Source organism: Cygnus olor, chromosome 18, assembly GCF_009769625.2.
Source record: "Cygnus olor isolate bCygOlo1 chromosome 18, bCygOlo1.pri.v2, whole genome shotgun sequence".
NCBI lineage: Eukaryota > Metazoa > Chordata > Aves > Anseriformes > Anatidae > Cygnus > Cygnus olor.
Window position 1 is genome coordinate 8,960,666 of NC_049186.1, and position 24,030 is coordinate 8,984,695.

The 24,030-nt window shown below is 37.5% G+C and overlaps 1 protein-coding gene across 16 annotated transcripts; it reads left to right on the top strand.

Moving 5' to 3' along the window:
• Positions 1-78: 78 nt before the first annotated feature.
• Positions 79-23,265, top strand: ZNF207 (zinc finger protein 207). 16 transcript variants are annotated; one of them, XR_005813626.1, is made up of 15 exons: positions 137-343; positions 1,724-1,850; positions 2,310-2,448; positions 3,343-3,513; positions 4,231-4,306; positions 4,808-4,855; positions 6,961-7,031; positions 8,079-8,239; positions 9,012-9,104; positions 10,302-10,544; positions 11,273-11,435; positions 11,585-11,768; positions 11,997-12,076; positions 16,357-16,411; positions 21,030-23,265. XR_005813626.1 is itself a non-coding variant. In XM_040530835.1 (13 exons), the coding sequence occupies exons 1-12, from the start codon at positions 303-305 to the stop codon at positions 11,743-11,745; spliced, it is 1,494 nt and encodes a 497-aa protein (XP_040386769.1). In that variant the 5' UTR covers positions 137-302; the 3' UTR covers positions 11,746-11,768; positions 11,997-12,341. The 16 variants fall into 16 exon arrangements, 11 of the variants coding, with proteins under 11 accessions (XP_040386779.1, XP_040386778.1, XP_040386774.1 ...); XR_005813628.1 differs by lacking the exon at positions 9,012-9,104 and having other exon boundaries at positions 139-343; XR_005813629.1 differs by lacking the exon at positions 9,012-9,104 and having other exon boundaries at positions 139-343; positions 21,033-23,265.
• Positions 23,266-24,030: the final 765 nt, after the last annotated feature.

Below are 24,030 nucleotides of genomic sequence, written 5' to 3' on the forward strand. Positions count from 1 at the left end.
CCGGCCCGGCCCAGCCCGGCCCTCTCTCTCTCTCACCCCCCCCCTCCCCGCCCCGCGGCATGCCGGGACCGCCGAGCTGCGGCGGGCACAGACGGCTCGCGTCACGTGGGCCGCCACCTCCCGCCGCGCCGCGGTGCACACTGGGAGCGCGGCGGCAGCACCAGGAGGGAGCGTGGCGGCCATTTTGTGCCTGCCTCGCTCGCCTCCGGGAAGGGGCCGGTGCGGGAGCTGCGGCTCGGCGGGGAGGGAAGGAGGGAAGAAGGAGTTCGGCTGTTTGCTTTTGTGTCGCGGGCGTTGTCGCCATGGGCCGTAAGAAGAAGAAGCAGCTGAAGCCTTGGTGCTGGTATCCTTCTGCGTGTGTGTGAGGGGAAGGGGGGGGAAGTGCGGCCCGGCCCCACCGCGCTGCCTCAGGAGGGGGATCGCTCCTCGGCCCCTGGCCCCGTCACGGCTCGGTTCGGGTTTGCTCCCGTTGCTTTTCTGCGCCGCTCAGTGCCGGCGCGGGGCCTGCTCCGTGCCCTTCCTCGGCGTCTCTTTCCTTCGCTCTCCCCCCCCTCCCCCCCCCGCGGCCTTGTCCGCCCTCCTCGCGTCAGGGCCGCGTCGCCAGGCCGCTGCTGACCGGGGACGGAGGGGCGCTAACGGAGGAAAGCCCTGCCGGATAAATAAAGCGAGGCAAGCCTGGTTAAAAGAGACCTTTTGAGAGCTAATTGTAGAATTCCAAATTTATAATCGTTGCGTCAAAATGCCGTACAATTTCTCAGTATCTAGAAATACTGGTTTTTCTCAAATCAATCTCTCGTAATTTGTTTTTTAAAGGGTGATTACAAGATTACTTTTTCTCTCACGTTTTTGCCGAATCTAAAACCGTGTAATAAAGGAGTTTGTAATCTACTTTGAGATCATTTACCGGTTTATGTTGGATGGCAGCTGTGCTTCTATTTCAGGTACTAATAGGTCTTAAGTTTTGCTGAAAGTGGGGAGCACGTTGTGTTAGCAAGGACACACTAGTAACAAATGCGTCTGTCTTGCTTAGCAAGATGTCTGGAGTGTTCGCTGAAACATTAATGCTGATCTGCAGAAAAAAATAGCGGTTTGTCTCTTTTGTCACACAGAAGTCTGGAAAATTCTTCCTTAAAATGTTTCAGTTTAAAAACAAATTTCTTTAATGACTGATAGATTAATACTTAATCATGTAATGTCATAAGATTTGAGATAGCTGGATGACTGGAAAAAAAAATTAAAATTATCCTTTTCTCTGTTACAAACATTTGTTACTGTTGCATTTTATTAAATAGGCCCTTCTCCTGAGTATTTAGTTTTGCTTCCCTTTTGTGGATTTCCCGTTTGTTTCTCCTTTACTACTTTAGCAACTTTTAAAAACCTAAAAGTATGCAGAGAAAGGAAGGAGTCTGCTTAGAAATAACTAGGACTTGAAACTCATCTGTCAAATAATATGGATTCAAATTATGATTGTGGTCGTGTGTACACATCTTGCCAGTTTTCTGACACATGTAACTTATCCAAAGAGGGAAACGATGGGTGGTGTGAGGAGGGAGATTTGGTTTCAGACATCCATGCAATACTTGTTCTGATATGAAAGCTCAGAGACGCTTTTTCTGCTTTTTTTTCCTTTAGAAAAAAATATAGTAACACTAATGCTAGTTAGCCTACTGTGACGTAGAAACTCACTTTCAGGATTAAATATTTCCTTAACAATCTTCAATAGGTATTGTAACAGAGATTTTGATGATGAAAAAATCCTTATACAGCATCAAAAAGCAAAGCACTTTAAATGCCATATATGTCATAAGAAATTGTATACGGGACCTGGTTTAGCTATACACTGCATGCAGGTAAGAAGTTCTAGACCTACAGAAAACTTTCCTTGACAGTATTTAAAATTGGAATTAATAAACTTAAATTAATAAACTTAAAAACGTGTTCTTTGGGGGCTTCCACAATCATGAAAACTGATGAGGGAAAGATGGTAGTGCTCTGTTTCAAGGACAGGGCTCTTGCTGTGTCAGCAGTTCTCTGGTGAGTATGTTGCAGAGATCTTTGCAGTCACTTTGAAGATGTAGGAGTGAAGGAATTGCTTTGTATTGGTGTTCAGAAGAAAAGTTTATAAACTAGTTTTAGAATTTAATAGTAGCCAACAGTGATGGCTACCATATACCAAGAAAATGGTTGGCTAGAGAGACTCTTCCTTTTAAGGATGTTGCTTTTGTATTTTGACGGTAAACTGGTGGAATAATTTAGAATCTAACCTGAGTTGTGGTCAGGAGGACTTTTTTTTTCTTTTTTCTCTTTAGGTACATAAAGAAACAATAGATGCTGTTCCAAATGCTATTCCTGGAAGAACAGACATTGAACTGGAAATTTATGGCATGGAGGGCATTCCAGAAAAAGATATGGAGGAACGGAGAAGGTTACTTGAACAAAAAACTCAGGGTAAAATATGATCTATCTAGTTGTCTGTATTTTTTTAGCACATTTCTTAAATTAAATATACTTCAGAATATATTCTTTGAGTCTGCTATCCAGGTTGACCAATATATCGTAACTGTACAGTAGGTAGTATTACTTTGTCTTGAAATACCAGTCAGATGTTCTAATGTACAGTATTTGTCTGACTCTCAATTCATTATGTGTAGGCTTTGTGTATAAAACTGGTTTTGGTGGTTTGAAGTGGGGTTTTCTGCTGTTGTTTTTTTTTCTTTTTTTCTTTTTTTGTTGTGGTGGGGTTTTTTTAGATGTCGAAAACTGGTTCATTAAGTGTTACCACTGTGTGAAGATTTCCTGTGTTTGTCTTACTCATACTAAGCTGGGTGAAACAGCTCTCACTCCTCGGAAGAGTAAGGGCTGGGTTAACACATCCCTAACTGCAGCTTCTGTCTTCCTACGTGACAGGCAAATGTCAAAGAGATACATTTTTTTCTTTTCCTGTTTAGAAATAAAACTATTACCCAGTGAATATGGGGATGGTGATTTTTTTTCTTCCTTTTTTTGGAGGAAAGGCTAGGAATCATACTGGTCTTATGATACAGGAATACTTCAACTTCTTTGCTCTCTAAGTATGCTTTTCCTTTGAGTTGTTCTGGCTTATTCTGAACAGCTAGAGACTGACGTGAAGGAAGACCCCTATTATGTTGAGGTTTATTACAGTGGAGTCACTTTCCTTTCATTTTTTATTTGTATGGATGATAGTAGGCTCACTTAGCTTTACTTCTTTGTAAGTCTGTGAGTTTTTGAACATAAGATTTGAAATTACTTTTGTTCCAAATAATATATGCCAGATAAAAATGAATTTGCTTTCAATCTGACCATATGCATTGTATTATTTAGCAGAAAGCCAGAAAAAGAAACAACAAGATGATTCTGATGAGTATGAAGATGATGAATCTGCAGCTTCAACTTCATTTCAACCCCAGCAAGTTCAGCCACAGCAGGGGTACATTCCCCCAATGGCACAACCAGGTTTGCCTCCTGTGCCAGGTGCACCAGGGATGCCTCCAGGTAAGGATAGTATTTTGGAGCTAGGTACTGAAAAGTTGACTAGGAGTACAAATCACTGCTGGAATAATAATCTGTTCCTTCCAACACTAGGGTTAAAGGTATTAAAATAGTTTTGTAAGGTGCACATATGTGGTTTCTTCAGGTTTGCGCACCACCCTTCCACAGTGGGTAGGTGTGCACATTCTCCTTTGTGAAGAAGATTTCTAATACTAGCATCTAGATTGAAGGTATAGTATATGTAATATATTTGTTATTAAGGCAGATCAGTAATTTAAACACAAATCCACAGGTCACATCTGTTTGTGATACTTTGTAATAATATTTCAGGAATACAGAGCAGGAAGGCTACTGCGTGTTTAGAGTCTGCTAACATACAACAGGCAATTTATACGCAGGTTACAAATACATTGCAGAAAGAATTTTGATTAATGACATTGCAAGCTGGCATTTTCTGATCTTTTCTGCAATGACGAGGCCTGTTCTTTGGAGACTCTACTAAGAATGCTTACACTTGGTGTCTTGCAGGACTGGGAACAATGAATCATGCAGATTTGCAGATACTCTTTTATATTGCATCATTTGTAAGCAGTGTTAATTCAAAAAATAATCTTTTACAGCTTCCTGTAAAACATTTATTCAGTCTAAGTTTATTAGATTAGATTTGTGGGAGACCGTATGTTGTTGGAGTTGTATAAAATTTATTTTTCTTTTGTTAAGGTATACCGCCATTAATGGCAGGTGTTCCACCAATGATGCCTGGCATGCCTCCAGTGATGCCTGGGATGCCACCTGGGTGAGTAGCTAGAAAGATTTAATACTGCGTTTTCATACTGTGCATTTTAAACTGTCACAGAAACGGTAAAGCTAATTAGAAAAACGTATGTAGGAACCTGTGAACTCTGTGACTTTAATATTAGGATGCACCAAAAATCTAGGTGGCTATAAACCAACATTGAAAGTATAGTCGAAGTATGACTTTATATATAAATATGTTGCCTCTTTCTTAATTTTAGTAATGTAACAATTTTAAATTTTGTTTTGTTGGTTTAAAGCCTTCTGGGAACCACTGTTTGTGTATTGCAGAAATGTGCATCTGGCTATCGGTCATCCAACCTATTGGGGAAATATATAGTGAATAGTTTAAATTTCTTCTTTAAATATGAGAATAAAAATTTTATTTTGGGCAAGAGTAAGATGTTGGTTTTTATGTTTGTTTGGGATTTACACAGTACCCTATCATAATGTGTTTGGAAAATCATAGTTAGATTTTTGATTTTTTCATAAATTTTCACAGATTACATCAACAAAGAAAATACATGCAGTCATTTTGTGGTGGAAACATGTAAGCATCTCATTAACGTAATTATAGGTACATTCATTATGCCATTTTATGTCATATATTTGATAAGATTGAAACTGTCTTACTGAAAACCTCTGAATATTGCTGAGACGTTTGGGAATAATGTCTTGTTAGGTTTTGTTGTTGTGTAATAAAGAAATAACTTCTTTACTCATTGAAATGGTTACTACAAAGCTACATATTGTGAGAAATGCATTCTACAGAATATTAATAAAATAGGCCCTTTGGGATTTATATCCTTTCTTGAATATGTATAGCTCTATGTGCTTAGTCCTTTACCCTGTAGGACTTGCTGCAGGAGTTTTGTGCTTGAGTTTTAAAGTTCACTAAGGTGAGAGGTTGTTCTCTTCTGAAACACAAATGTTGTTTTAACAGTCTTTGAATTTAAAAATCATATCTTAAACATCTTGTGGATGTTCATGACTGTAACTTTTCTGGTGGAAGTTGAAAAGAATTTTATCAAGCTTGTGGGTGTTTAGTCCTCCTTAAACTTTAACTTTAGCTGACTGTAATGTTACCTAGTAAAACATGCAAATGAATTTGCCAGAAAAAATCACTGAATGTTATGTTATGCTTTTACCTGGTTAAACATAAGCTTTTGTTAAATTAACCTGATGACCTTTTATTTAGAAATGAGCAGAGGAACTAGGACCTGGGGAGCAGCTTAGTTTTTAGCATGACACTAGTTCTAACCGTATCCCTGCAGTTTTCTAGAAAGTCATCTTCCTTGTGGCAGCAGGAAGCAAGTGTCCAGCATTTTATTTTCTTTTTTTTTGACGGTTATCAAAATGGATGGCAATACTGAATTTGCTTTCTCCAACCATGAATGCAGAAAAAGGGGTGATAGTACTATGTTCCCAGTCATTAGTGCATCTGATTGTTTGTTCCCAGTAGTAGACAAGTTGAGATTAATAAGGCTGGGTAGCAAGCTGCTTTGCAGAGTTCACCTCTTTATGATGATTCACTTGATTTTGAAATGGCAACAGTAGATGTTTCTAGACTGTTACATAAAATAGAAACTGCTTCATAGTTGTGATCTAGTAATCAATTGAATGCTGCGTATCTGTTTAGTTTGCTATATGTAGCAAACATGTAAGTAATAGACATTCCTTTATTTTGTTTCCTATAATCCAGCTTCCAGTGTCTGGAAAAATGAAGGCAAACTTAAACTACACTTGGTTTGTTCCCTGCAAAGGCATTCCTTCTATATAGTTTTCCAATTTAAAAGTACTTAGTGTCGTTGTCAATTTTTTTTAATGGAGTTACTACCCTACGTAGGAGCAGTTTGCTTATATTAAAGGTTGTGTGTGTAGTTTAGAGGAGGGACACAATTTGCAGTGTAGCTTGGTAGATAAGGATAAAAAGAATCATTCAGATTTAAATTCCACCTTTCTGTTAGGAAATACACTCTTATTTTGGCCTGGAAAAAAAAAAAACACTCCTGTTTTTAACGTGAAAGAAAAATAATGATGATTCCTCATTTAAAAATAAAAAAAAAAATCACACTTGTCTATACTGAGTGTAGGGAATAGTTAGTGTAATTAAATCTCCAGAAGCCTTGTTATCTTCTAGTCTCTGTTTTTATCAGTGTTTTGTGCCTAGGTTTACAGAATTGGGTTGTCTGCCACTCGCTAGAGGAAGTCAAAATAGTATGAGGGTGCCAAAATCACAAATAGACTTGTGGTGTCACAAACGTATAATACCAGAAGTACAGCAATTGTAGTGTGATTGCAGTTGCTGTTTTTCCTACATGCAAATTTTCTGAGTATATTAATATCAGATTCTTAGAACACAATACCAAAACTAATATCCTGAAATACATACCAAGATGGATGCCGGTTCTGGAATCTGATAACAGATGAAGTGAAAGGTTGAGGAGTTAAAGTTCAAATGAAAAGTGTTTGGAGGTTTTCTGTGTGTTTTTTTTTTTTTTTTTTTCTTGTTGAAAAACATGTCTTCTCTAGAGTCTGCTGTTTTTGGATTGCCTCCTGAAATTATTTTTGTATTTAATCTAATACAGGTATGTGCCAGTTGTTTTAACAGTTTATCATGGATGTTCTTACTGATGCTTGCTTTTTGTTCAATAGGATGATGCCGATGGGTGGAATGATGCCCCCTGGGCCAGGAATACCACCTCTTATGCCTGGTATGCCACCAGGTAGGTCAGAGCTGTCAAACGCATACTGTGGTGAGAGCTAAACTTTATTTCTGCTGAGAGTTAGGATTTCTATAAAGAATATACATATGTATGCTACCACCTTGATGCAGATGGATTGCTGCAGAAGCCACTCTTGTGCGAAGGTGAAGTGATTATTTTGTGGCTTTTGACTACAAGTAAGTAGTTGGGTTTGGTACTGTTGTGAAAGAAAAAAATGGAATATAATTTTATTCTTACTGCTGTTTCCCTGTTTTTCGTGTTGCCTAGTCTCTCTTCATTCTTCTCTTTTAATGTCTGTGGCTGCAGCTGGAAAACTATAATTAAAATTATTTTTAAAATGTTGTGGGAAATGAGAAATAGTCTAGATGTTATACTCCTGTAAAGAGATTAACTGGAATTTTGATCATACCATAGCTAGAACAGACCTGTTGAACTTCTGTAGCTCTCAAACAGCCTTGTGTTCAGAAGGCGGTGGTTTGCGATTTGCTGGTTTGCCCAGATTTCTTACTGGAGGAGGAAGCAAGCCAATGGGACAGCTACAGCCTGGTTCTGCTGCACAGTAATGTGTAGGAACCTATGTGAGCTGTTAACTTCCTGTCTCTGAGCCTCTCCTAGAGCAGCATAGGCACAGCGTGCTAAAAACAGAGTTAATTGCCTTGATTTATTGAGAGCATAACTATCTTCTATCAGTGAAATTGTAGTAGAAAACATGACTTGATTCAGTATTGCTCAGAAGTGTTTGAGGTACTGCCTATACATGGATGTTTATTGGTGTTTAGGTGTAAATTAAGGTAGAACTTTGTTTGGGGGAGGGAGGAGGGAAATTGATGGTCTTAAAATGGCTTGTGACCTCTGCCTTTTGCACTTGCTGGATATGGTGACTGACTGCTGGCGTTACACTTTGTTACATTTTCTTTTACTATTGCCTTAAAAATATATATTCCTTAGAGAAGACTTGATTATAAAGAACACTGGCAACAGAATCCTCTGAAGGAATACTCCTCCTTCCTTGAGCGTGAGTCATTACAGATTCTTTGTGGTCTGTAGGTATGCCGCCGCCTGTTGGTCCTCGTCCTGGGATGCCTCCAATGACACAAGCACAGCCTGTTACAGCACCAGGCATCCTTAACAGACCTCCAGCTCCTGCTGCGTCAGCACCTACCCCTCAGCCTCCAGTTACTAAACCACTCTTTCCGAGTGCAGGGCAGGTAAGGTATCTCATAGCCTGGAATCTGTTGCTATAGTCTTCAAATTACCACTGTGTCAACAGTGAGGAGACCTGAGAAGTGACTGATTACATTTCTTGCTTGTGTTGATTCTTAATTCAGTGTAGCGTTTGAATAAATTTTAAAAGATTCTTTTGTTTGTCTTACAACAGCCATGAAAACAGACTGAAGTTCTGTAAGCAGTGGGGAAGAAAGGAGTAGGCAAAACACTTTGTTAACCCCTTCAGTTGTCATTATAAGGGTGCTTTGGGTGGGTAAAGGGAGGTGTTAGTCAGCTACAGGAATCTGCTTGCATAGAAGTTACCCTAACATTTCCAAAGTGGAAATCTTGACATGACTTGTTCTCCCTCGTTCTTTTCATAATGGGCTTTTTACCAATAGAAGGACTAATTTATTCTGTAGTTTTGTTCAAATTGGGTTAAACATTGTCTGAATGAGGTCTTTTGCTTTACAAAGTTTGAGTTAACTAAGGTGGTAAAACTTGGTTTAAATGTTTTGGGGAGGGAAGTGGGAGTTAATAGCCTTAAAATGGCTTGTGACCTACGTTTTGATTTTACTTGCTGTGTATAAGTTTTTACTTGCTCCCAAGTATGTTGCAGAAAACTTCATAGTGTCCTATTCGCATTTTGGACTTCTACAGGGAAGATACTCATTTACAAAAGCACAGCCCCTAGCATAAGAAATCCTTTCATCTGGACACTTTCCACCCATTTGTTTGGAGACTTTTCACTGTTTCCTTTCTTTTATGCTACAGATGGGGACACCTGTCACAAGCTCAAGTACAGCTTCCTCCAATTCAGAAAGTCTGTCAGCATCTTCTAACGCTCTGTTTCCTAGCACAGCACAAGTACGCAGGAAGTCACAGATAAAACCAAATTGCTTTGCAACTTAACCCTTTGGACCGTTCTGTAAAATCTAAAATTGTCTAAACATCTTCAGATAATTTGTTGTATTCCTGATTATGTTTAGCTGGTAAAACTGCAGAGTCCTTGATTGTGAGTTGCATTTTACTAGAAATAAGCATGTCAAAGTGCCCAATTTTTCTTAGAGTGAAAAAATGAAATGCTGTGTCCAGGTTCTAAAGGGTTAAAAAAGCATGAAAGCAGTTAAATGCATTTTAGTGGGCAGTGGTTAGCTTGATGCATGGTGAAGGCTTTTTAGTTCGATGTTTAATATGGTACATCATAATGTAGGGAATTTTGTGATTTGCGTTACGTGCAAAAAATGGAAATACTTTCAGGAAAGTTCAGCAAAGAATTCATAGAATAACTGTAAACAAAAGCATTCTCTCATAACTAACGCTTGCTTTGAAGATTAGTGCATCTTCAGAGAAAGCCTGATAAAAGCCAACTTTTCTTGTTTAAAAATTTTAATTTAAGAACAAAGTAGGAAAGATGAGATGCTGGCATCTGTAGTGATCAGACCTCATCTGCCTTCAGTTGATTCTTCACTCAGAAATGATACTAAAGGTCTGTAGAGAGATACAGTACTTCAAAAACAAAAAAACACTAATATTTTTGGAGAGAATGCTTAAAACAAAAGATACAATAGAGTTTTCTTAAATGTTTCATAAAAACATTTTAAAAATACCTAATTGTAATAAATGCTAACACTGAGCTGTGCTCTAAACTAATGGTTGCTAAAGTTTGCTAATAATTTAGTGAGACAATTTATACTTATAGGCTGTTAATAAATCTGTGATTTATGAAGGATTTAGACATTTTACCAAACTCAGTATTTGAGGTAAAAATTTTGATAGGATTTTTTTGTTGTTGTTGTTTCTTTTTTCTAGTTGTGGCTTTTGACCTGCAAATTTTAGATTTTCCTGTGTGTGTGTGTATATATATATATATATGTATGTACATACTGGGTTTTATTTTGTCTTGTTTTCAGTTGCTTTAGTATGTGATAAGGCTGAAGTTTACTTTTGTCAAGCTTATTTTAATTATGTATCTCGCTGGAAGGTTTCAGAGGTCTAGCAGACATCTTTTAAGTTTTCTTATGCTTTAAGAAATAAATATTGATCTATCTCTGTGTTTCACAGGCTGCAGCGGCTGTTCCAGGTCCAGTTGGTACTGATTTCAAACCTTTGAATTCTACACCTGCAACAACAACAGAACCCCCCAAGCCTACATTCCCTGCTTACACACAGTCTACAGCCTCAACCACTAGCACGACAAACAGTACTGCAGCTAAGCCAGCTACATCTATAACAAGTAAGCCTGCTACCCTTACGACAACCAGTGCAACCAGTAAGTTGATCCATCCAGATGAGGATATATCGCTGGTAAGTTAAAATATTTTAATTGTCTTAAAGAAAATGCAATTTATGCTGATATGGCTGACTTAAGTAGAATTTTTTCTATGTTCTGTATAACAATGTTTTAATATTGGTGAGATTGCAAAACTTGCAGAACTAATATAACAGAACCACACACTGAGAAAACGTCCTTGGTTGAGAAGTGATGATTGCCATCCTGCAATGATCCTGTTTTAGATCTAAGTCTTACCTTTCTGGTGATAGGGAATTGCTTAACTGAAAAAATGATTTGGAGTTTATTTCTGTGTGTGATTTAAGCGTGAAGTTAAATAGATGCAGCTAATGAGTGTAAGACGAAGGACTTCAACAGTTTGAAATGGTCTTGGTGCTATTACAGCAATAAGAAATCAGGAATTGATGGATAAAACAAGCGAAATTTAATTTTAGTTCGGATATCTCTAGATCTGCGTTTGTTGTTTTGCCTCATCTTGTTGTGAGGAAAAGGCTTTCTTCAGCTGAGGGAGGAGGAGAATTTGTATTGTGCGCGAAATACTGAATTAGCCAATATTAATACAGTAACTTTGGCAGAAGGGGGAAAAATCCAAATGTTACTGTGAAATGTTTACTGGCAGCAACCTAGAATTTCTGAGATACTGATAGTTCAGTACCTGTAATCCACTTTTGCTACATTTATTTACTTTGCCTTTGCTGAGTTTGTCTTACAGCATGTTATGGTTGTCTGTTCCTGGTTTTAGGAAGAGAGAAGGGCACAGTTGCCTAAATATCAGCGTAATCTTCCTCGGCCAGGACAAGCTTCCTTGGGTAATCCACCAGTTGGACCAATTGGAGGTATGATGCCACCACAGCCAGGAATTCCTCCACAGCAACAAGGGATGAGACCTCCCATGCCACCTCATGGTAATCATAAGTTTCCTAGTTTTCTTTTCTCTAGAAGATTTGTATTTACTGTAACTTCTTTAAAACTTGAAGTGGCATGTACTGTGAAAAACAGCTTTGCTCATTTGCAAAATGAATTCTTCTTTGCATCTTAAATATTTTGTTTATAGGTCAGTATGGTGCTCATCACCAGGGCATGCCAGGATATCTTCCTGGGGCGATGCCTCCTTATGGTCAGGGACCTCCGATGGTGCCCCCCTACCAAAGTGGACCTCCTCGTCCTCCAATGGGAATGAGACCTCCTGTAATGTCGCAAGGTGGCCGCTACTGATGCTACTACACACACTCTAATAGGTTTGGAGATTAAACCTTTTCTCATCTTGTGCTGTTAATATAGCCAAGCTTCCGTCAATTAAGGCTTCATTGTGACTTTAAAAAAAAAAAAAATAAGTATCTTCCCCACATGCAAGGAACTATTGGACATTCTTATTTTACATGGGAAAATTTATTTGGAATAATAACAGGAACTTTTCCTGATGTTGCAATTTATACTGTATGGCTTCTTTTTCATGTTTCATCTAGGTTTTTAGAAGTGAAGTATAGTAAATATGGTTCGTTAAATTGTGAAGGCGCTGGAATTACATGAACATACCACCTTAAAGGCAAGTTCTGTAACGTTATGTTGCTATTTGTGAAATGATGCCTTCACAGCACTTCAAGTGCTGTTGGACTTTGTGTCCCCAACATAGTTTGGTGAGGGCTGTAACTGTTCCCAACTACTTGTACATTTAAGTCTGAACATGTAACAATATTTAATGTATTTAGAGTTCCTCCTGTTCCAGGGTTTAAGTAAACTGACCCACTAAGGTCGTGTGACTTTTCTGTACTGTTATAAACTTCATTGTAATAAAAGAAGAGAAAAATTTATATGCCTTTTCATTCATGACCAGCTGTGGACCACTGCCTGAAAGGTTTGTACAGATGCATGCCACGGTAGCTGTTGGTGTAATGAACACAATTATCGGTGCTTTTTTGATAAAGTCTCAATTTCTTATTTTAAAGCTTAAGTTATTCCTTAGCTGCACGTCTGAGTAGACAAGACCTGTACACTTATTAACTGACGCATCAAAAATGAGGCTGCAGGAGGCACATCTTAACTCTTGGTTGTAATTTCTCATGATGGCATATGCTTCTTATTTGTGCTTTCTTGTCCTCAATGATTTTAAATGATTTCTAGTCCTGGCACTTATTTGTAGGATATAAAAGTGATTGCTGCAAGATGCATGCTAGTGCAAGATGTTTCCTGTTAGTTCATTCCTTGACTGACTCTTTTTAATGTGCAAAAGCACGTGAACTTCAGGAGCCTTTTAGATGAAGATTTCTAGAAGCTTAGGTGCATGTCACATGGGTGAGTGACTTCCAGTTGATGTTGTATTTAAGTTGACCTGCAAACAAGAAAAAGAAACTTGACTTTCTTCTCAGTGTGCAAAAGAAACTAAGGGGAAGAGAGTAATATGTTGCATGCTGTATTTCTGTTTTCAGAATATTCAGAATTTCACATCTCATCATCCTATAGGATGAGCGCTCTACTATGTGCTGTGATCAAGCTGTAGGCTTGGCTCAGGCCAAGTTTCCTGAGCCAGTTAATGGAAGTGTCTAGAGTAGGAGATTTTTCCATCAGTTCTCCTAATTACAGCTATCAAAGAGAAGTCTTACCCATACAGGTTAGTTATCTGTTTCTGAGTAAAAGGACAGATGACAGATGACCATCAAGACTGTAATTCTCTGAATGTCTAACATTGCTGTCTTAACATGTTGTATTTCTGGTGAGAATGAAAATGCAGAGGGGGAGACATTTTGGAGGGAACGGAAGCTAGAGCTTTCCTTGTCTTTTCATTCCTTTTTTCTACCTGTTGTGATGTTTTTTTCATTTGCAGGTCAACTTTAAATACATGTTCCAGCCTCAAGCCTTATTTGTGCAACTTAGGTTATGGGGATATCTCCTCTTTTAGCATAGGCTAGAAAGATTTTCAGTATTTCTGTATCGGTTTAAGTTCCATATGTGTTTTTGTTGTCGGTGGATTTTTTTTACCTAGTTATTATAATGAGTATTGTGATTCTTTCACTTGAAAGTCTCATGGGAGTATTTTTAGCTAAACTTGAAGTACTTCATGTGGCTTTATTCCATATTCTATTAGCTGCTCAGAAATACAGATCAGCTAATATACTGCATTGTCTCTCAACTTCAAACTTGGGGTCATGGAATACCTCATAAAGGCACTGGAGCATCCAGTACATTCTAATTCCAGCTGAATGGCCTTAGTTTAGTTTAACCATTAAGAATTGTCAGGCACTTTTTCTGAAATGGTTAGCAGTTTTAAGACCATAACTCCAAGCCTCTGTTGAGAAGCAGTTTTCTCTGGTCACTGGTATCTGCTGGTCACCTGTCAGATGTGCACTATTTGGCTTGCAAATGTGCTGAGTGGGCCTTGATGTCAGATGTTTTGTTAGCTCTTCATCTTGCTTTATACAAAAGTCTTAACAGATAAAACTGTTTTGCTTAGGCAGTGCTCTTATACTCTGGTTTTCTTCTGTTTTTCTTTATCTAATAAGGATAACTACAAAACAAAGCACTGGAGAGATTTTTAGTGTCTTGCATTTAATGTTTTTTGTAATGTTACACATAAAATTCATACGTTATAAATTGATCTTAACTTCTGCATTTAGAACTATGAAACGTCTTGCTTTTTCTGAAGATCATATTGCTGCTGTAAGGATGCTTGGCCCTCCTGCCCCTAGTAAAGCAAATACCTTCTCCCTTTGGTGTCTTTTTGTAACTCATTGGTACGTTGTTTTCAGAACCCTACCTTTCCTAGGAAAGTACTTGAAAACCTTACTGCATGTACTGTTAACTCAGCATATTCTGCAAGTTGTCTTTATTAAGAGTTTCCCCAATTAAATAGTAAATGTGATTGTTCCAATAATAGCATCATTTTGTAGCTAATACTATGCAGACTTACATGCAGACACACTTTAAATTGAGTTTTCCTTAGTAATGATGTTGTTATAATCCTTAACTAAGTACTGCCACGTGTTATTTGTATGGTACTCTAATAATATGCAACAAGCAGGTGAACAGTTTTTCTGTGATTTTTCACGTGGATACTGCCTTTCCTGCTCCTGTCATTTCTGTGCTATAAGAGCTGCGATGTGGCTATCTCTAGTTACTCTTGTGTCTCTTGTATGTACTCTTCTCCTGAAAACAGGCAGGTATTTCAGTGCATATGTTGTCTGTTGGTCCCTGCCTTCATTTCTTTGGATACTGCTTCTTAATGTTCAGAGAGTTGGATTTATGGTGTGCTTCCCAAAAAAGGGCAAAACTTTTTTGAATGTATTAATTGCTTGTATAAAGACTAAGGCTTGGTTTACAGTACAGTTTAGTCAGCATAGTTTTGCCAGCAAAATTCCTGATGTCATGCAGCCATGCAGACTTTTTTTTTTTGCTTTAGTTCATTGTTCCCTGGAAAGAGGTTGCAGAAGGCTTTATGAGTACAGCAAAACGTATGTTCTGTATCTGTTACAGGACTGTGATGATATAATCACATGGGCAGAAGCTTTGATTTCAGTTGTTGCCTGAATTTACTGTGGCAGATCTCATAGTGAAATGAGAAGTTGCAAATGGCTTTTGATCAGTTATTTAAATTTGAACGTAATGCCAGTGTTGAATACGAAAAAATCAAACAAAACAGGCTGCAAGAAACTGTTTATAGACACAGGTGGGAAAAATGCTTATGCAAGATATTTAGTGTTTATGGCATCTGGGAGTCGTATAAGGAGTTCTAAATTATTTCATGCATGGTGTCTCAATATCATTATGAGGCTGATCTTGTATATTTGCTAATTTTTAGAGTTAAAGGGATGAAATTGGCATGAAGTAACCTCAGAAGAGCCCGCGCTAGTTTTTCAGACATGTTGATACGACTGGTTTGTTCTCCTTTTAGGATATCTTTCTACCTTTTGCAAAGTCTGTTTTAAATAAAATTTTGAAAATATATCTGGTTTATATGGACACAATTTTTTTCTAAAATGTTTGGAGCTTTTTTTCCTTCCACAGATGAGATTTTTAGGCGTTGATAATAAATTTGAGGCTGGGATGTATATCTAATGATTTCAGTGGATTACTATTCCTCGCTCTGTGCATGCATGGGAGAACATAAACAAGCTTCTAGAAACATATTCAGCTGCATCTGCCTTCTATGGTTTCTGCAGTTATTTTGGTGTATGGATGTCTTGAATGATACTTACACAGAATTTTATAACTTGCTTTCTTAAAACAAGATAAAAGTGTACGGGATATAACCTGGAGTTATTTTACAATAATCAAATAATTCCGAATACAAGACAAAAAATGAAATACCAAGATTACTTCAGTTTCAAAAACAGTAAGAAGGGCATTATGACTCTTCAGTTAAATTAAGACTGATGTACCAGTCCATGAGCTGGGGCTGCAATTACCATTTTAAATTAATGTCATTTTAAAATAGTAAATGTCTTAATAATTGTACTGGTCTAGCTTCTACATAAAAATTAAGGTGAGGGTCAACACTTTCAGTGGCTGATGGAATCTTTAACTCAACGTTTTGTGAATTAGAACAGTAACTACTATTGGTAATGGAAAAAAAATACTATTGGTTATGGAAAAAATGCCCCGGAACAACTGACTTATGTTCCACTGATCAAGTTACAAAGCAAAACAAACTGTGCAATTCAGAATTAGCTGCGAACTACAAAAAAGTTCTGTTTTGGTCTAACAAAGTAGGTGATATAGCAGTCCTTTCCTTTTGTTTGCTTGATCACTGGAATTTTGTTAACGTTGAATGCATGTCTTTCACTTAATTGGGTCATGTTTTTTCTAAAACTTAAATTTTTCTTCTTCCTATAGCCCTGCCATAGGACAGGCTGAGGCAGAGTCTCAGTGTTGCCCTGTTCAGTCTGAGGCAAGTGGGATTTATTTTATTCCTTACAGGGGCTTTCACAGCTTTATGGCTGTTGGATATTTATGTCCCCAAACTTGCAGCAAGTTTGGTGAAGGCCCCTAAATTTATTTTAATTTAGGTTTTTTATTCTTTTGGTAGACGGGCTCTATATTAATATTTATCCTTTTATTATCACTGTGTTTTTAAGAGTCTTAGGGGGATGGAATGTGTTATAAGATGTTTGGGTACCATTTCTCTTACAGAACGTGTTTCCTTCATGGCTGGTGAGGTAGTCCTTCAGCCACGCTGTACCCTGCCCCCTTTCCCTGCATTGTGTTTGTGCTGTACTGGTTTTTGGTTTTGGTAATGTGACTATGTGTAGTCTTTGAAGTAGTGGCATGTAAAGGTTAATTACTAATGTTTTCTTTACTGGGGAGATGTATTTATTGAAGTACTTAAAATACTTAGGTATTTAGCTAATAAGCGATATTACTAGTTACAAAATTGCGTAGCCTAAATTACAGAATACGGTTTCTGTGGAGGAGGATATTAACTGCTGCATTTGTGAGCTGTGCCACAATGAATATTAATGTAGAGCCCTATGAAGAAGTAGATATTCAAGTTTGTAAAGTAGAAGGGAAGAATGAGAAATCAAAACTACAGATGTTTCAGTTCATCAGTTTCAGGAAAACCTTTGCATCAGTCACTTAAATACACCCAACTATGCAATATTTTGTCTATTGCAATGATGTACTGAAAATGCTTGCGTTTCCTTGAAACCTTGAGGAATTTTGTTGCATATCCAAAATTTGCTTAAGGATATGGGAATTTGAAGTTACTACTTTTGTGCAGTAGATAGCAAAAAAAAAAAAAAAAAAAAAAAAAATTACCCCTTGTGAAAGAAAAACTAGTGTTAGTGTTACTGCTCACTCTGTTTGAAATGTATTGGTTTTAAATGATTGAGGTTGCCTAAAGACAACTTCAGCCTCAGAAGAACAGATTGACCAAGGAGGTCTTGCAGCCTGTCAGCAGTGAAATTCTTGAATTAGCAAACATTGGAGTCAGATTTAAAAATCTTTTTTGATTTTTGTGGTTTTTTTAACTTGTGGCATTTTTTGGTGAGCAAAACGTTTCATTTTTTCAAGATTGTGCTGAATAATGACCCACTTGTGATTTTCAGCAAATTTAATTAAAGGATAAAGTGAGTTGTAATTCTTCTTTAGTTCAAAGAATGGATTTCACACTCCTGTTGTACTCATTTTGTACTCTGCCCTTTACGTTTTCACTATAGGGGGTCTCCCAAGTAGTCTATTCTGACTGGAAAGTTGACGTCCTCTGTGAACTGTTTCAAAGTAATTAGGAAGCATGGTGTTGCTTTTCTAATTCTCATTGTGATGCTGTACTTGATAACAGTGAAGATGAGAACAGCTCTAAGATACATTACTGCAACTAGTCTTTATTTCGCATATTTGGTCTATAGGAGCATTTGGTTTAGTTCTTACTTCTGGAATATCTAAGGAAACATTTAACCAAAAATATTTTTCAGTATGGCTTATACTTCTTGCTAAGTTTATCTTGTGAAGGCTTGAGATGAAAAAATAGCCAAATTTCACATGCATGATAGTGAACTTTGTCACCAGTTTCCATTTAAGACTCACGCAACACGAGGTAGTTTTTATGCAGCTACTTATATTCAGTTTTCAGCACACAAAGCTGAAATTCAGCACAAATGCTGTGTTGTCTATAATGGAGTACCCTACTTAGATCCACGCTGGGGTTCTATCTAATGAATTGATACTCTGGTGAGAGCTGTATGTTTCCAGATTAAACTTTTGATCTGATTTTACTGAAGATAACTAGGTTTGATATGTTCATGGAAAAATGTTTCAAGAATGCAGTTCTGGTTTTCATTGTTGCTATTAAGTTGTGTGTACTAATATTCAGGAGTAAATTAGCCATTTCTTTGTGGCTTTGCATATTCTGCTCGCAAAGCGTGGTACTTTTTAGCATCACATTGCTATGGATTTTTTTTTTCTTGAAACTGCTTTTGGACAATTTCAGGAAAATGAATTTCATACTACTTCTGAAAGACGCATTTGACACTAGGACAATTCCATGCTGTCGCTGTATGGATTAAGGCTTTTAGCTCAGGGTTTTCTTGTAGTTTACACGTTCTTCACTTCCATCGTGTATGTTTCTGTCTGTTCCATAAGTCTTGAAAGGACTGGACAGGACAGAAGCTTTTTGTTCTGTGTTTGGGTGTTGGTAGCTTTAAACAGGTTATATCCATGTTACTCTGATCTGTTACCACAGACTAATGTTTATGCTTAAATTTGCAGGAACTAATGTGTTTTCCATTTGCTTTGTACTTAATCCTAAAAGGTACATGTGAAAGTACTGCTGTATTTCTAGCCACAAGGATGGCATAATGGCTCTCTGCTAAAAAGGTGGGAATATGTCCTCAGTTGTTAGACCAGTTGCCCTGTCATTTCTTTAAAACAACTTGTAAAATTCTCATCTGGTGCAAAAGGCTCATATCATGCTCCTTTACTGAAGTTCTGTTAGTGACCTCCTCCCTGCCTCATGTGGATCTAAGGAGGATAGTTCCAAAAAACTTTACTTTTATTTCTTTATTTTTTATTTTGATGGCTGGTAGTGTGTTTTTAATGACACTCCTGTGTGCTGTCAGTATTGCAGCTTTCAGTATTGCAGCAGTCTGTATATCACAAAGCTGTACATTTCATTGCTCGTGGAATTTTTAATGATAATATTTTAGTCACCTGACTTTCATTATTATATTAGGTATTAATGGAAATAGGCTTTGGAAAGTTTGGTTTTATTTAAGTTTATGTAGAGGTACTTGAGGTTTTTTTCTAAGGTCAAGAATTACTGAAATTGTGCTAAATTGGGTGAATTTGTACCCACTGGTCTTGAAAAGAGAAGTGAATGAGAAATGTGGCATGTAAAGTATGCATCACACATGAAGTTTTGACTTGCTTTAGAATTGTGTGATGTATTCTGTGCCATGTTTAATAAAGATTGTGGCCCTTAAATAATACTCTAAGAAATAGGCTACCTCCAAAAGAACTTTTTAGTTTGTGTATACTTTCTGTCAAAGTATTCAGACCAGAGAAGTATTGGTAGTGACTGGGTTTTATAAAAATGTAGCCATTGGTGACTGTGTTTTTCTATTGGAGCTGGGCTAGGTAGATATTTGGGGGTAAGAAAACCTTGGAGGCAGCCTTTGAGAGGATCAAGATAGAAAAGTGACTCTGAAGTGTAATGTACAGAACTGATTTTTTTTGAAGTTTTGAAAAGAACTTTGAGGAGTTTTTTTTTATTATTATTCTGTAAGCAGCAGTTTTATACAATCTTGATTGTCAGAGAAGGCAGATTCTTGTTAAAGCTCTACTGGAAGAAAATGCAGTTCAAGTACAGTATTTATAAATTGTGGTGTATAGTGAATACACTTGTGTTATTTGAAAGTTCTTGGAAGGTCTGTCTGAGGGAGCCGGGCACTTCAGCATGCTGCTTTTGCAGAAAGCTATATCCTTTCTTGAACCACGTGGTCCAGGACGTTATCCTTCAATCCTTTGTTCTGATCATTCCGGTGAGACAGTATTGACTGTATGATGACCCTCTGTGAGGGTTGGTATTTACACATCTGATCACTGTTGTGAGTAATGAGGCACTTGAACCTTTTGAGCAAGTTTACAACTAACTTGTTCGATTGTTACAGGCTCTGTTGTAGGCTGTTCTTACAGGCAGTAGGAACAATCAGCAGCACTGCTGTTTCCATAATAATGAATTTAACTTCTCCATAAATAAGTCTTGAACTTACCTTAAGGAAGTTAGAACGTTTTGAGGAAATAGTAGTATTTTAGTGCAGGTAACATCTCAACTAAAAACAAAGGAGCACACAACTTTGAGAGCCTGAAAGCTTCCAAAAAAAAATACCTTGTTTGCAGTTACAGCATATCTGTTAGCTAGCTACCTTTATAACAGGTTCAAGTTTCTAACGTCTAAAATTTTGTTGTAAATCTTGTCTACAACTTAACCATGGTCCCAGGTGCTTTTTAGAAAGAGGGTCGGCTTCTTCTGCCCTTAGTAACCAATATTTATAAATGGTTTTAGCTAATAGTAATTTTGAATTACCAAACACTATGCCATGCAACCAAAGGAAATTATTTCATTGTGTCCCAACTTAGGAAATTATATGATGATTTGAAATAAAAATTTCATGCAGAATCTTTTTCTTTTTTTCCCTCCTCGTTGTGTTGTAGAAGAGTGTGATACTTGCAACTACTGAATTCTTTAGCTTCTAGTCGAAGAAAATACATTTTGCTCTTTCATTGGTAAAGTCTAGAATAAGAAAAACAGTTTGAGACTATTTAATGAAGGACCATGACAATGTAAGTATTGTAATTTCCTTTATATTTGTGTTAGGCAAAGGGATTACCTTGTTAAACTTCTGGCTTTTGTGTCAAAAATACCAGAAATGTTATAGTTGCCCTGACTTCTTATGCTTTTCTTAAGCAACAAATTACAGTAATTGAAGGTTGGCAGCTTTTTTTTAATGAAAAACTAAATTATGGGTTAAACTCCTTGGTTTAATACAATTTGTGTTTTTGTCAACTAGCAGCAGAATTTCAGCATTTGCTACTTACTGGTAGAGAAGAAATATCCCACAGCACTGCCAGTACAGGTTAGTTTAATCTGTAAGTACCTGACATTTCTATTTGAAATATGTTCAAATGATACCATTTCAGTACGAGGGGAATTTTGATCTCTGAAATGTCAATGTATCTTTCTTACCTACTACTGTTTTCAGTAGTGAGTGAACATCTAGGTTTTTTTTTTTTTTAAAGATCTGTAATGATTTTAATTACTCTTGTGGGTCAGTAATATCTGCAAGCACAAGGAAAATTTAATATAGAACTTTAACAAGTTGCCTTTGGTGTTACTGAAAAACATAAAGATATTAAATCAAAGTTAGTTCTTTGGTATCGTGCCTGTTATAAAAGGCTGTTTTATCAGTGAACCAATTACAGGGTATTATATTGGCTTTTATGTTGGGGGATAAGCATTTCTGTTCTTAAGACTCTGTAGCAGTAATGTAATCTTTAGATTTTTCTTTAGTTTTAGCTAATTACTGCCTACTGCCAACAGAATTTTAATTTGCTAGACTTGTAAGCTGGGAGCTTCTTGTTCTATGGTTTATTAGCTTACTTTTATTTAAGCCCTGTGTACCTCATCTCTATGTTATCAGCATGGGAGATGAAAGTTTTCTGTGCTGTGGCACATAGCGTAGTTTCATAAGCTGTGAAACTCTGTGCCTTAACATACACTTGCGAAGTGAATCATCACACAGTGAATTTGAGGGGCTTTTGAAATCATTGGTGGATAATTATATAAAAACAAAATATTGGAAGATTGTGTACTAATGTGGTAGCCAGACAGAAACGTTAGTTTTGCCAGTTCATATGAATGCTTTTATACTCTGTTTTCATGAGTGATTTGACACTTCCAGCAGTATTGCTTGTTTCAGAATTTTGAAGTCTCATACAACGTTGCGCAGCTCGTCATACCAAAATGTAAGGTTTCAAGGGGATCAGGTTTCAAGGCGATTTGCTCAGTAATGAGTTGAAATAAGTAACTGATTGCTTTTGGCTGCTGAATTACCGTGTGAAGTCTCAGTTTTGACAGTGGTTGAATGCTGACCTGCTCTACTTGTACCCCAGATTGGGAGTGAATGGGGAATAACTAAAGGGTAGCGGTGTTCTGTTTCATCAACAAAAAGTACATTTCTTTGGAATAGATCCTAATATGAATCATAGAATGGCTTGGGCTGCAAGGGACCTTAAAGATCATCTAGTTCCACCCCTCCTGCAATGGGCAGGGACACCTCCCACTAGATCAGGTTGGCCATGGCTCCATCTAACCTGGCCTTGAACACTTCCAGGGATGAGACATCCACAGCTTCTCTGGGCAAGCTGTTCCAGTGTCTCACTACCCTTTCAGTGAAGAATTTCTTCCTAATGTCTAATCTAAATCTATCCTCTTTTTAGTTTAAGACCATTTCCCCTTGTCCTAGACCACAAACTATGGTAGAATGTCATCTCCCTGCAGAACTTTGACAAATAATTACAGAATTTTCTGGTAGAATTTCTTTTCTTTTAAGATGGGACCAAAACAAAATATGAAATCTGAGCTTTCACAATCAGGTGAGCAGTCTTAATTCGTAGCTCAGGTTCTGATGCACTGTTTCAGCAGCTGTCCAGTCTAACACAATTCAAAGTCTTTACAGTTGCGATGCAGTCAGGAGGGAGCAGTGAGTCAGTTCACACTATTTACTTTAGACTTCTGCTTAATGACTCCAAATCGCCCCTTCAGAGATTCTAGTCACTGTGTAGCAAACTTGAACTCCAGTTTTTCCTTCCTTCTTAAGGTATTTTAAAGCATGTAATTGAAGTAAGTATCCTCTCAGTAGTAATACAGCCACAGAAGTTAGCGTGTCAGGAACATTTTTCTTGTAACTTGATCCACCTTTTGTGTAAGTGATATGAAAGGGAAGGAATCACAGATCTTTTGAAAAACGACAAGTGGCAAAATATTAATGTTGAATTTAATTCCAGAAGGTGGGAAATTGGTAAGTATGGGCATCATTTTCGTGCATGTAAATAATAGTAACAGTAACCATAGTTTAATTTTATTAGCATTCAGTTTACAAAGAAGATTGAAAGAGAATACGGAGTTAACATCACTTGCATCCCTTGGGAACCGTATGCTTCAAGAATGGTTGATTAACATATACAAATCTGTAATGTATATCTACCACTTTGTAACAGTCTCTAATTAAACATAAGTGAACCATTGATTCTGTGTATTTTTTTCTCCTTGAGGACCTATTTAAATCATAGCAACAAATATTAGCTGTTTCAAAGTGCTTGTAAAATCCACTTTCACCCATGTTTTGGTTTGAATGACTTTGCACTAGTTCTCTGCCTATAAACCATGCAAGAACTCATTCATATGAGCCCTATCTTGAAGTGATTTTATACCTGGAGACAAGCAAGTGAATCTCAAATTTTTAATATTTAACTGTCTTTTGGTGCTAATCTGCTGTCCTTTTTCTGTACAAAAATGTATGGGCTACCAGTCAAAGGATTGCTGTCTACAATCTCAGGTGTCTGGCAGGCTTGGTTTAAGAAAACAAGTTACAAGACAAAGCCTCTTGGCCAAGTCTTCTGTCTTAAGTTTTTCATTGTGATAGCAGTTTCTGTTTTAAAACAAAATCTTTGCTCTTGTCACAGCATGTGAGCAGGTTGTAAGAACGATCAGGAAGTAAATGCTTGCTTTTAGCTCACATGCTTGTCAGTAAGGTCTCACTTCCTATTTCTGCTTTGGGCTATGCCATATTGAAGCCACTCATGTGGCCCATGCAGGCTTAAAAAAACTGCCTTTGCTTAATTAACTTTTCAGATCCCCTTCCACTGTTGCTGCGTCAGGGCTGGGCAGAAGGTGCTTTCTCCAGCATCCCAGCTCTCTGGCTGCTAGCAGTTAAGATGTTGTCATGGTTTGTCCCTCCAGTGTGCCTTTCTAGCACATCTTGGGGAAAGTTGCCATTGATGTGCTTTACC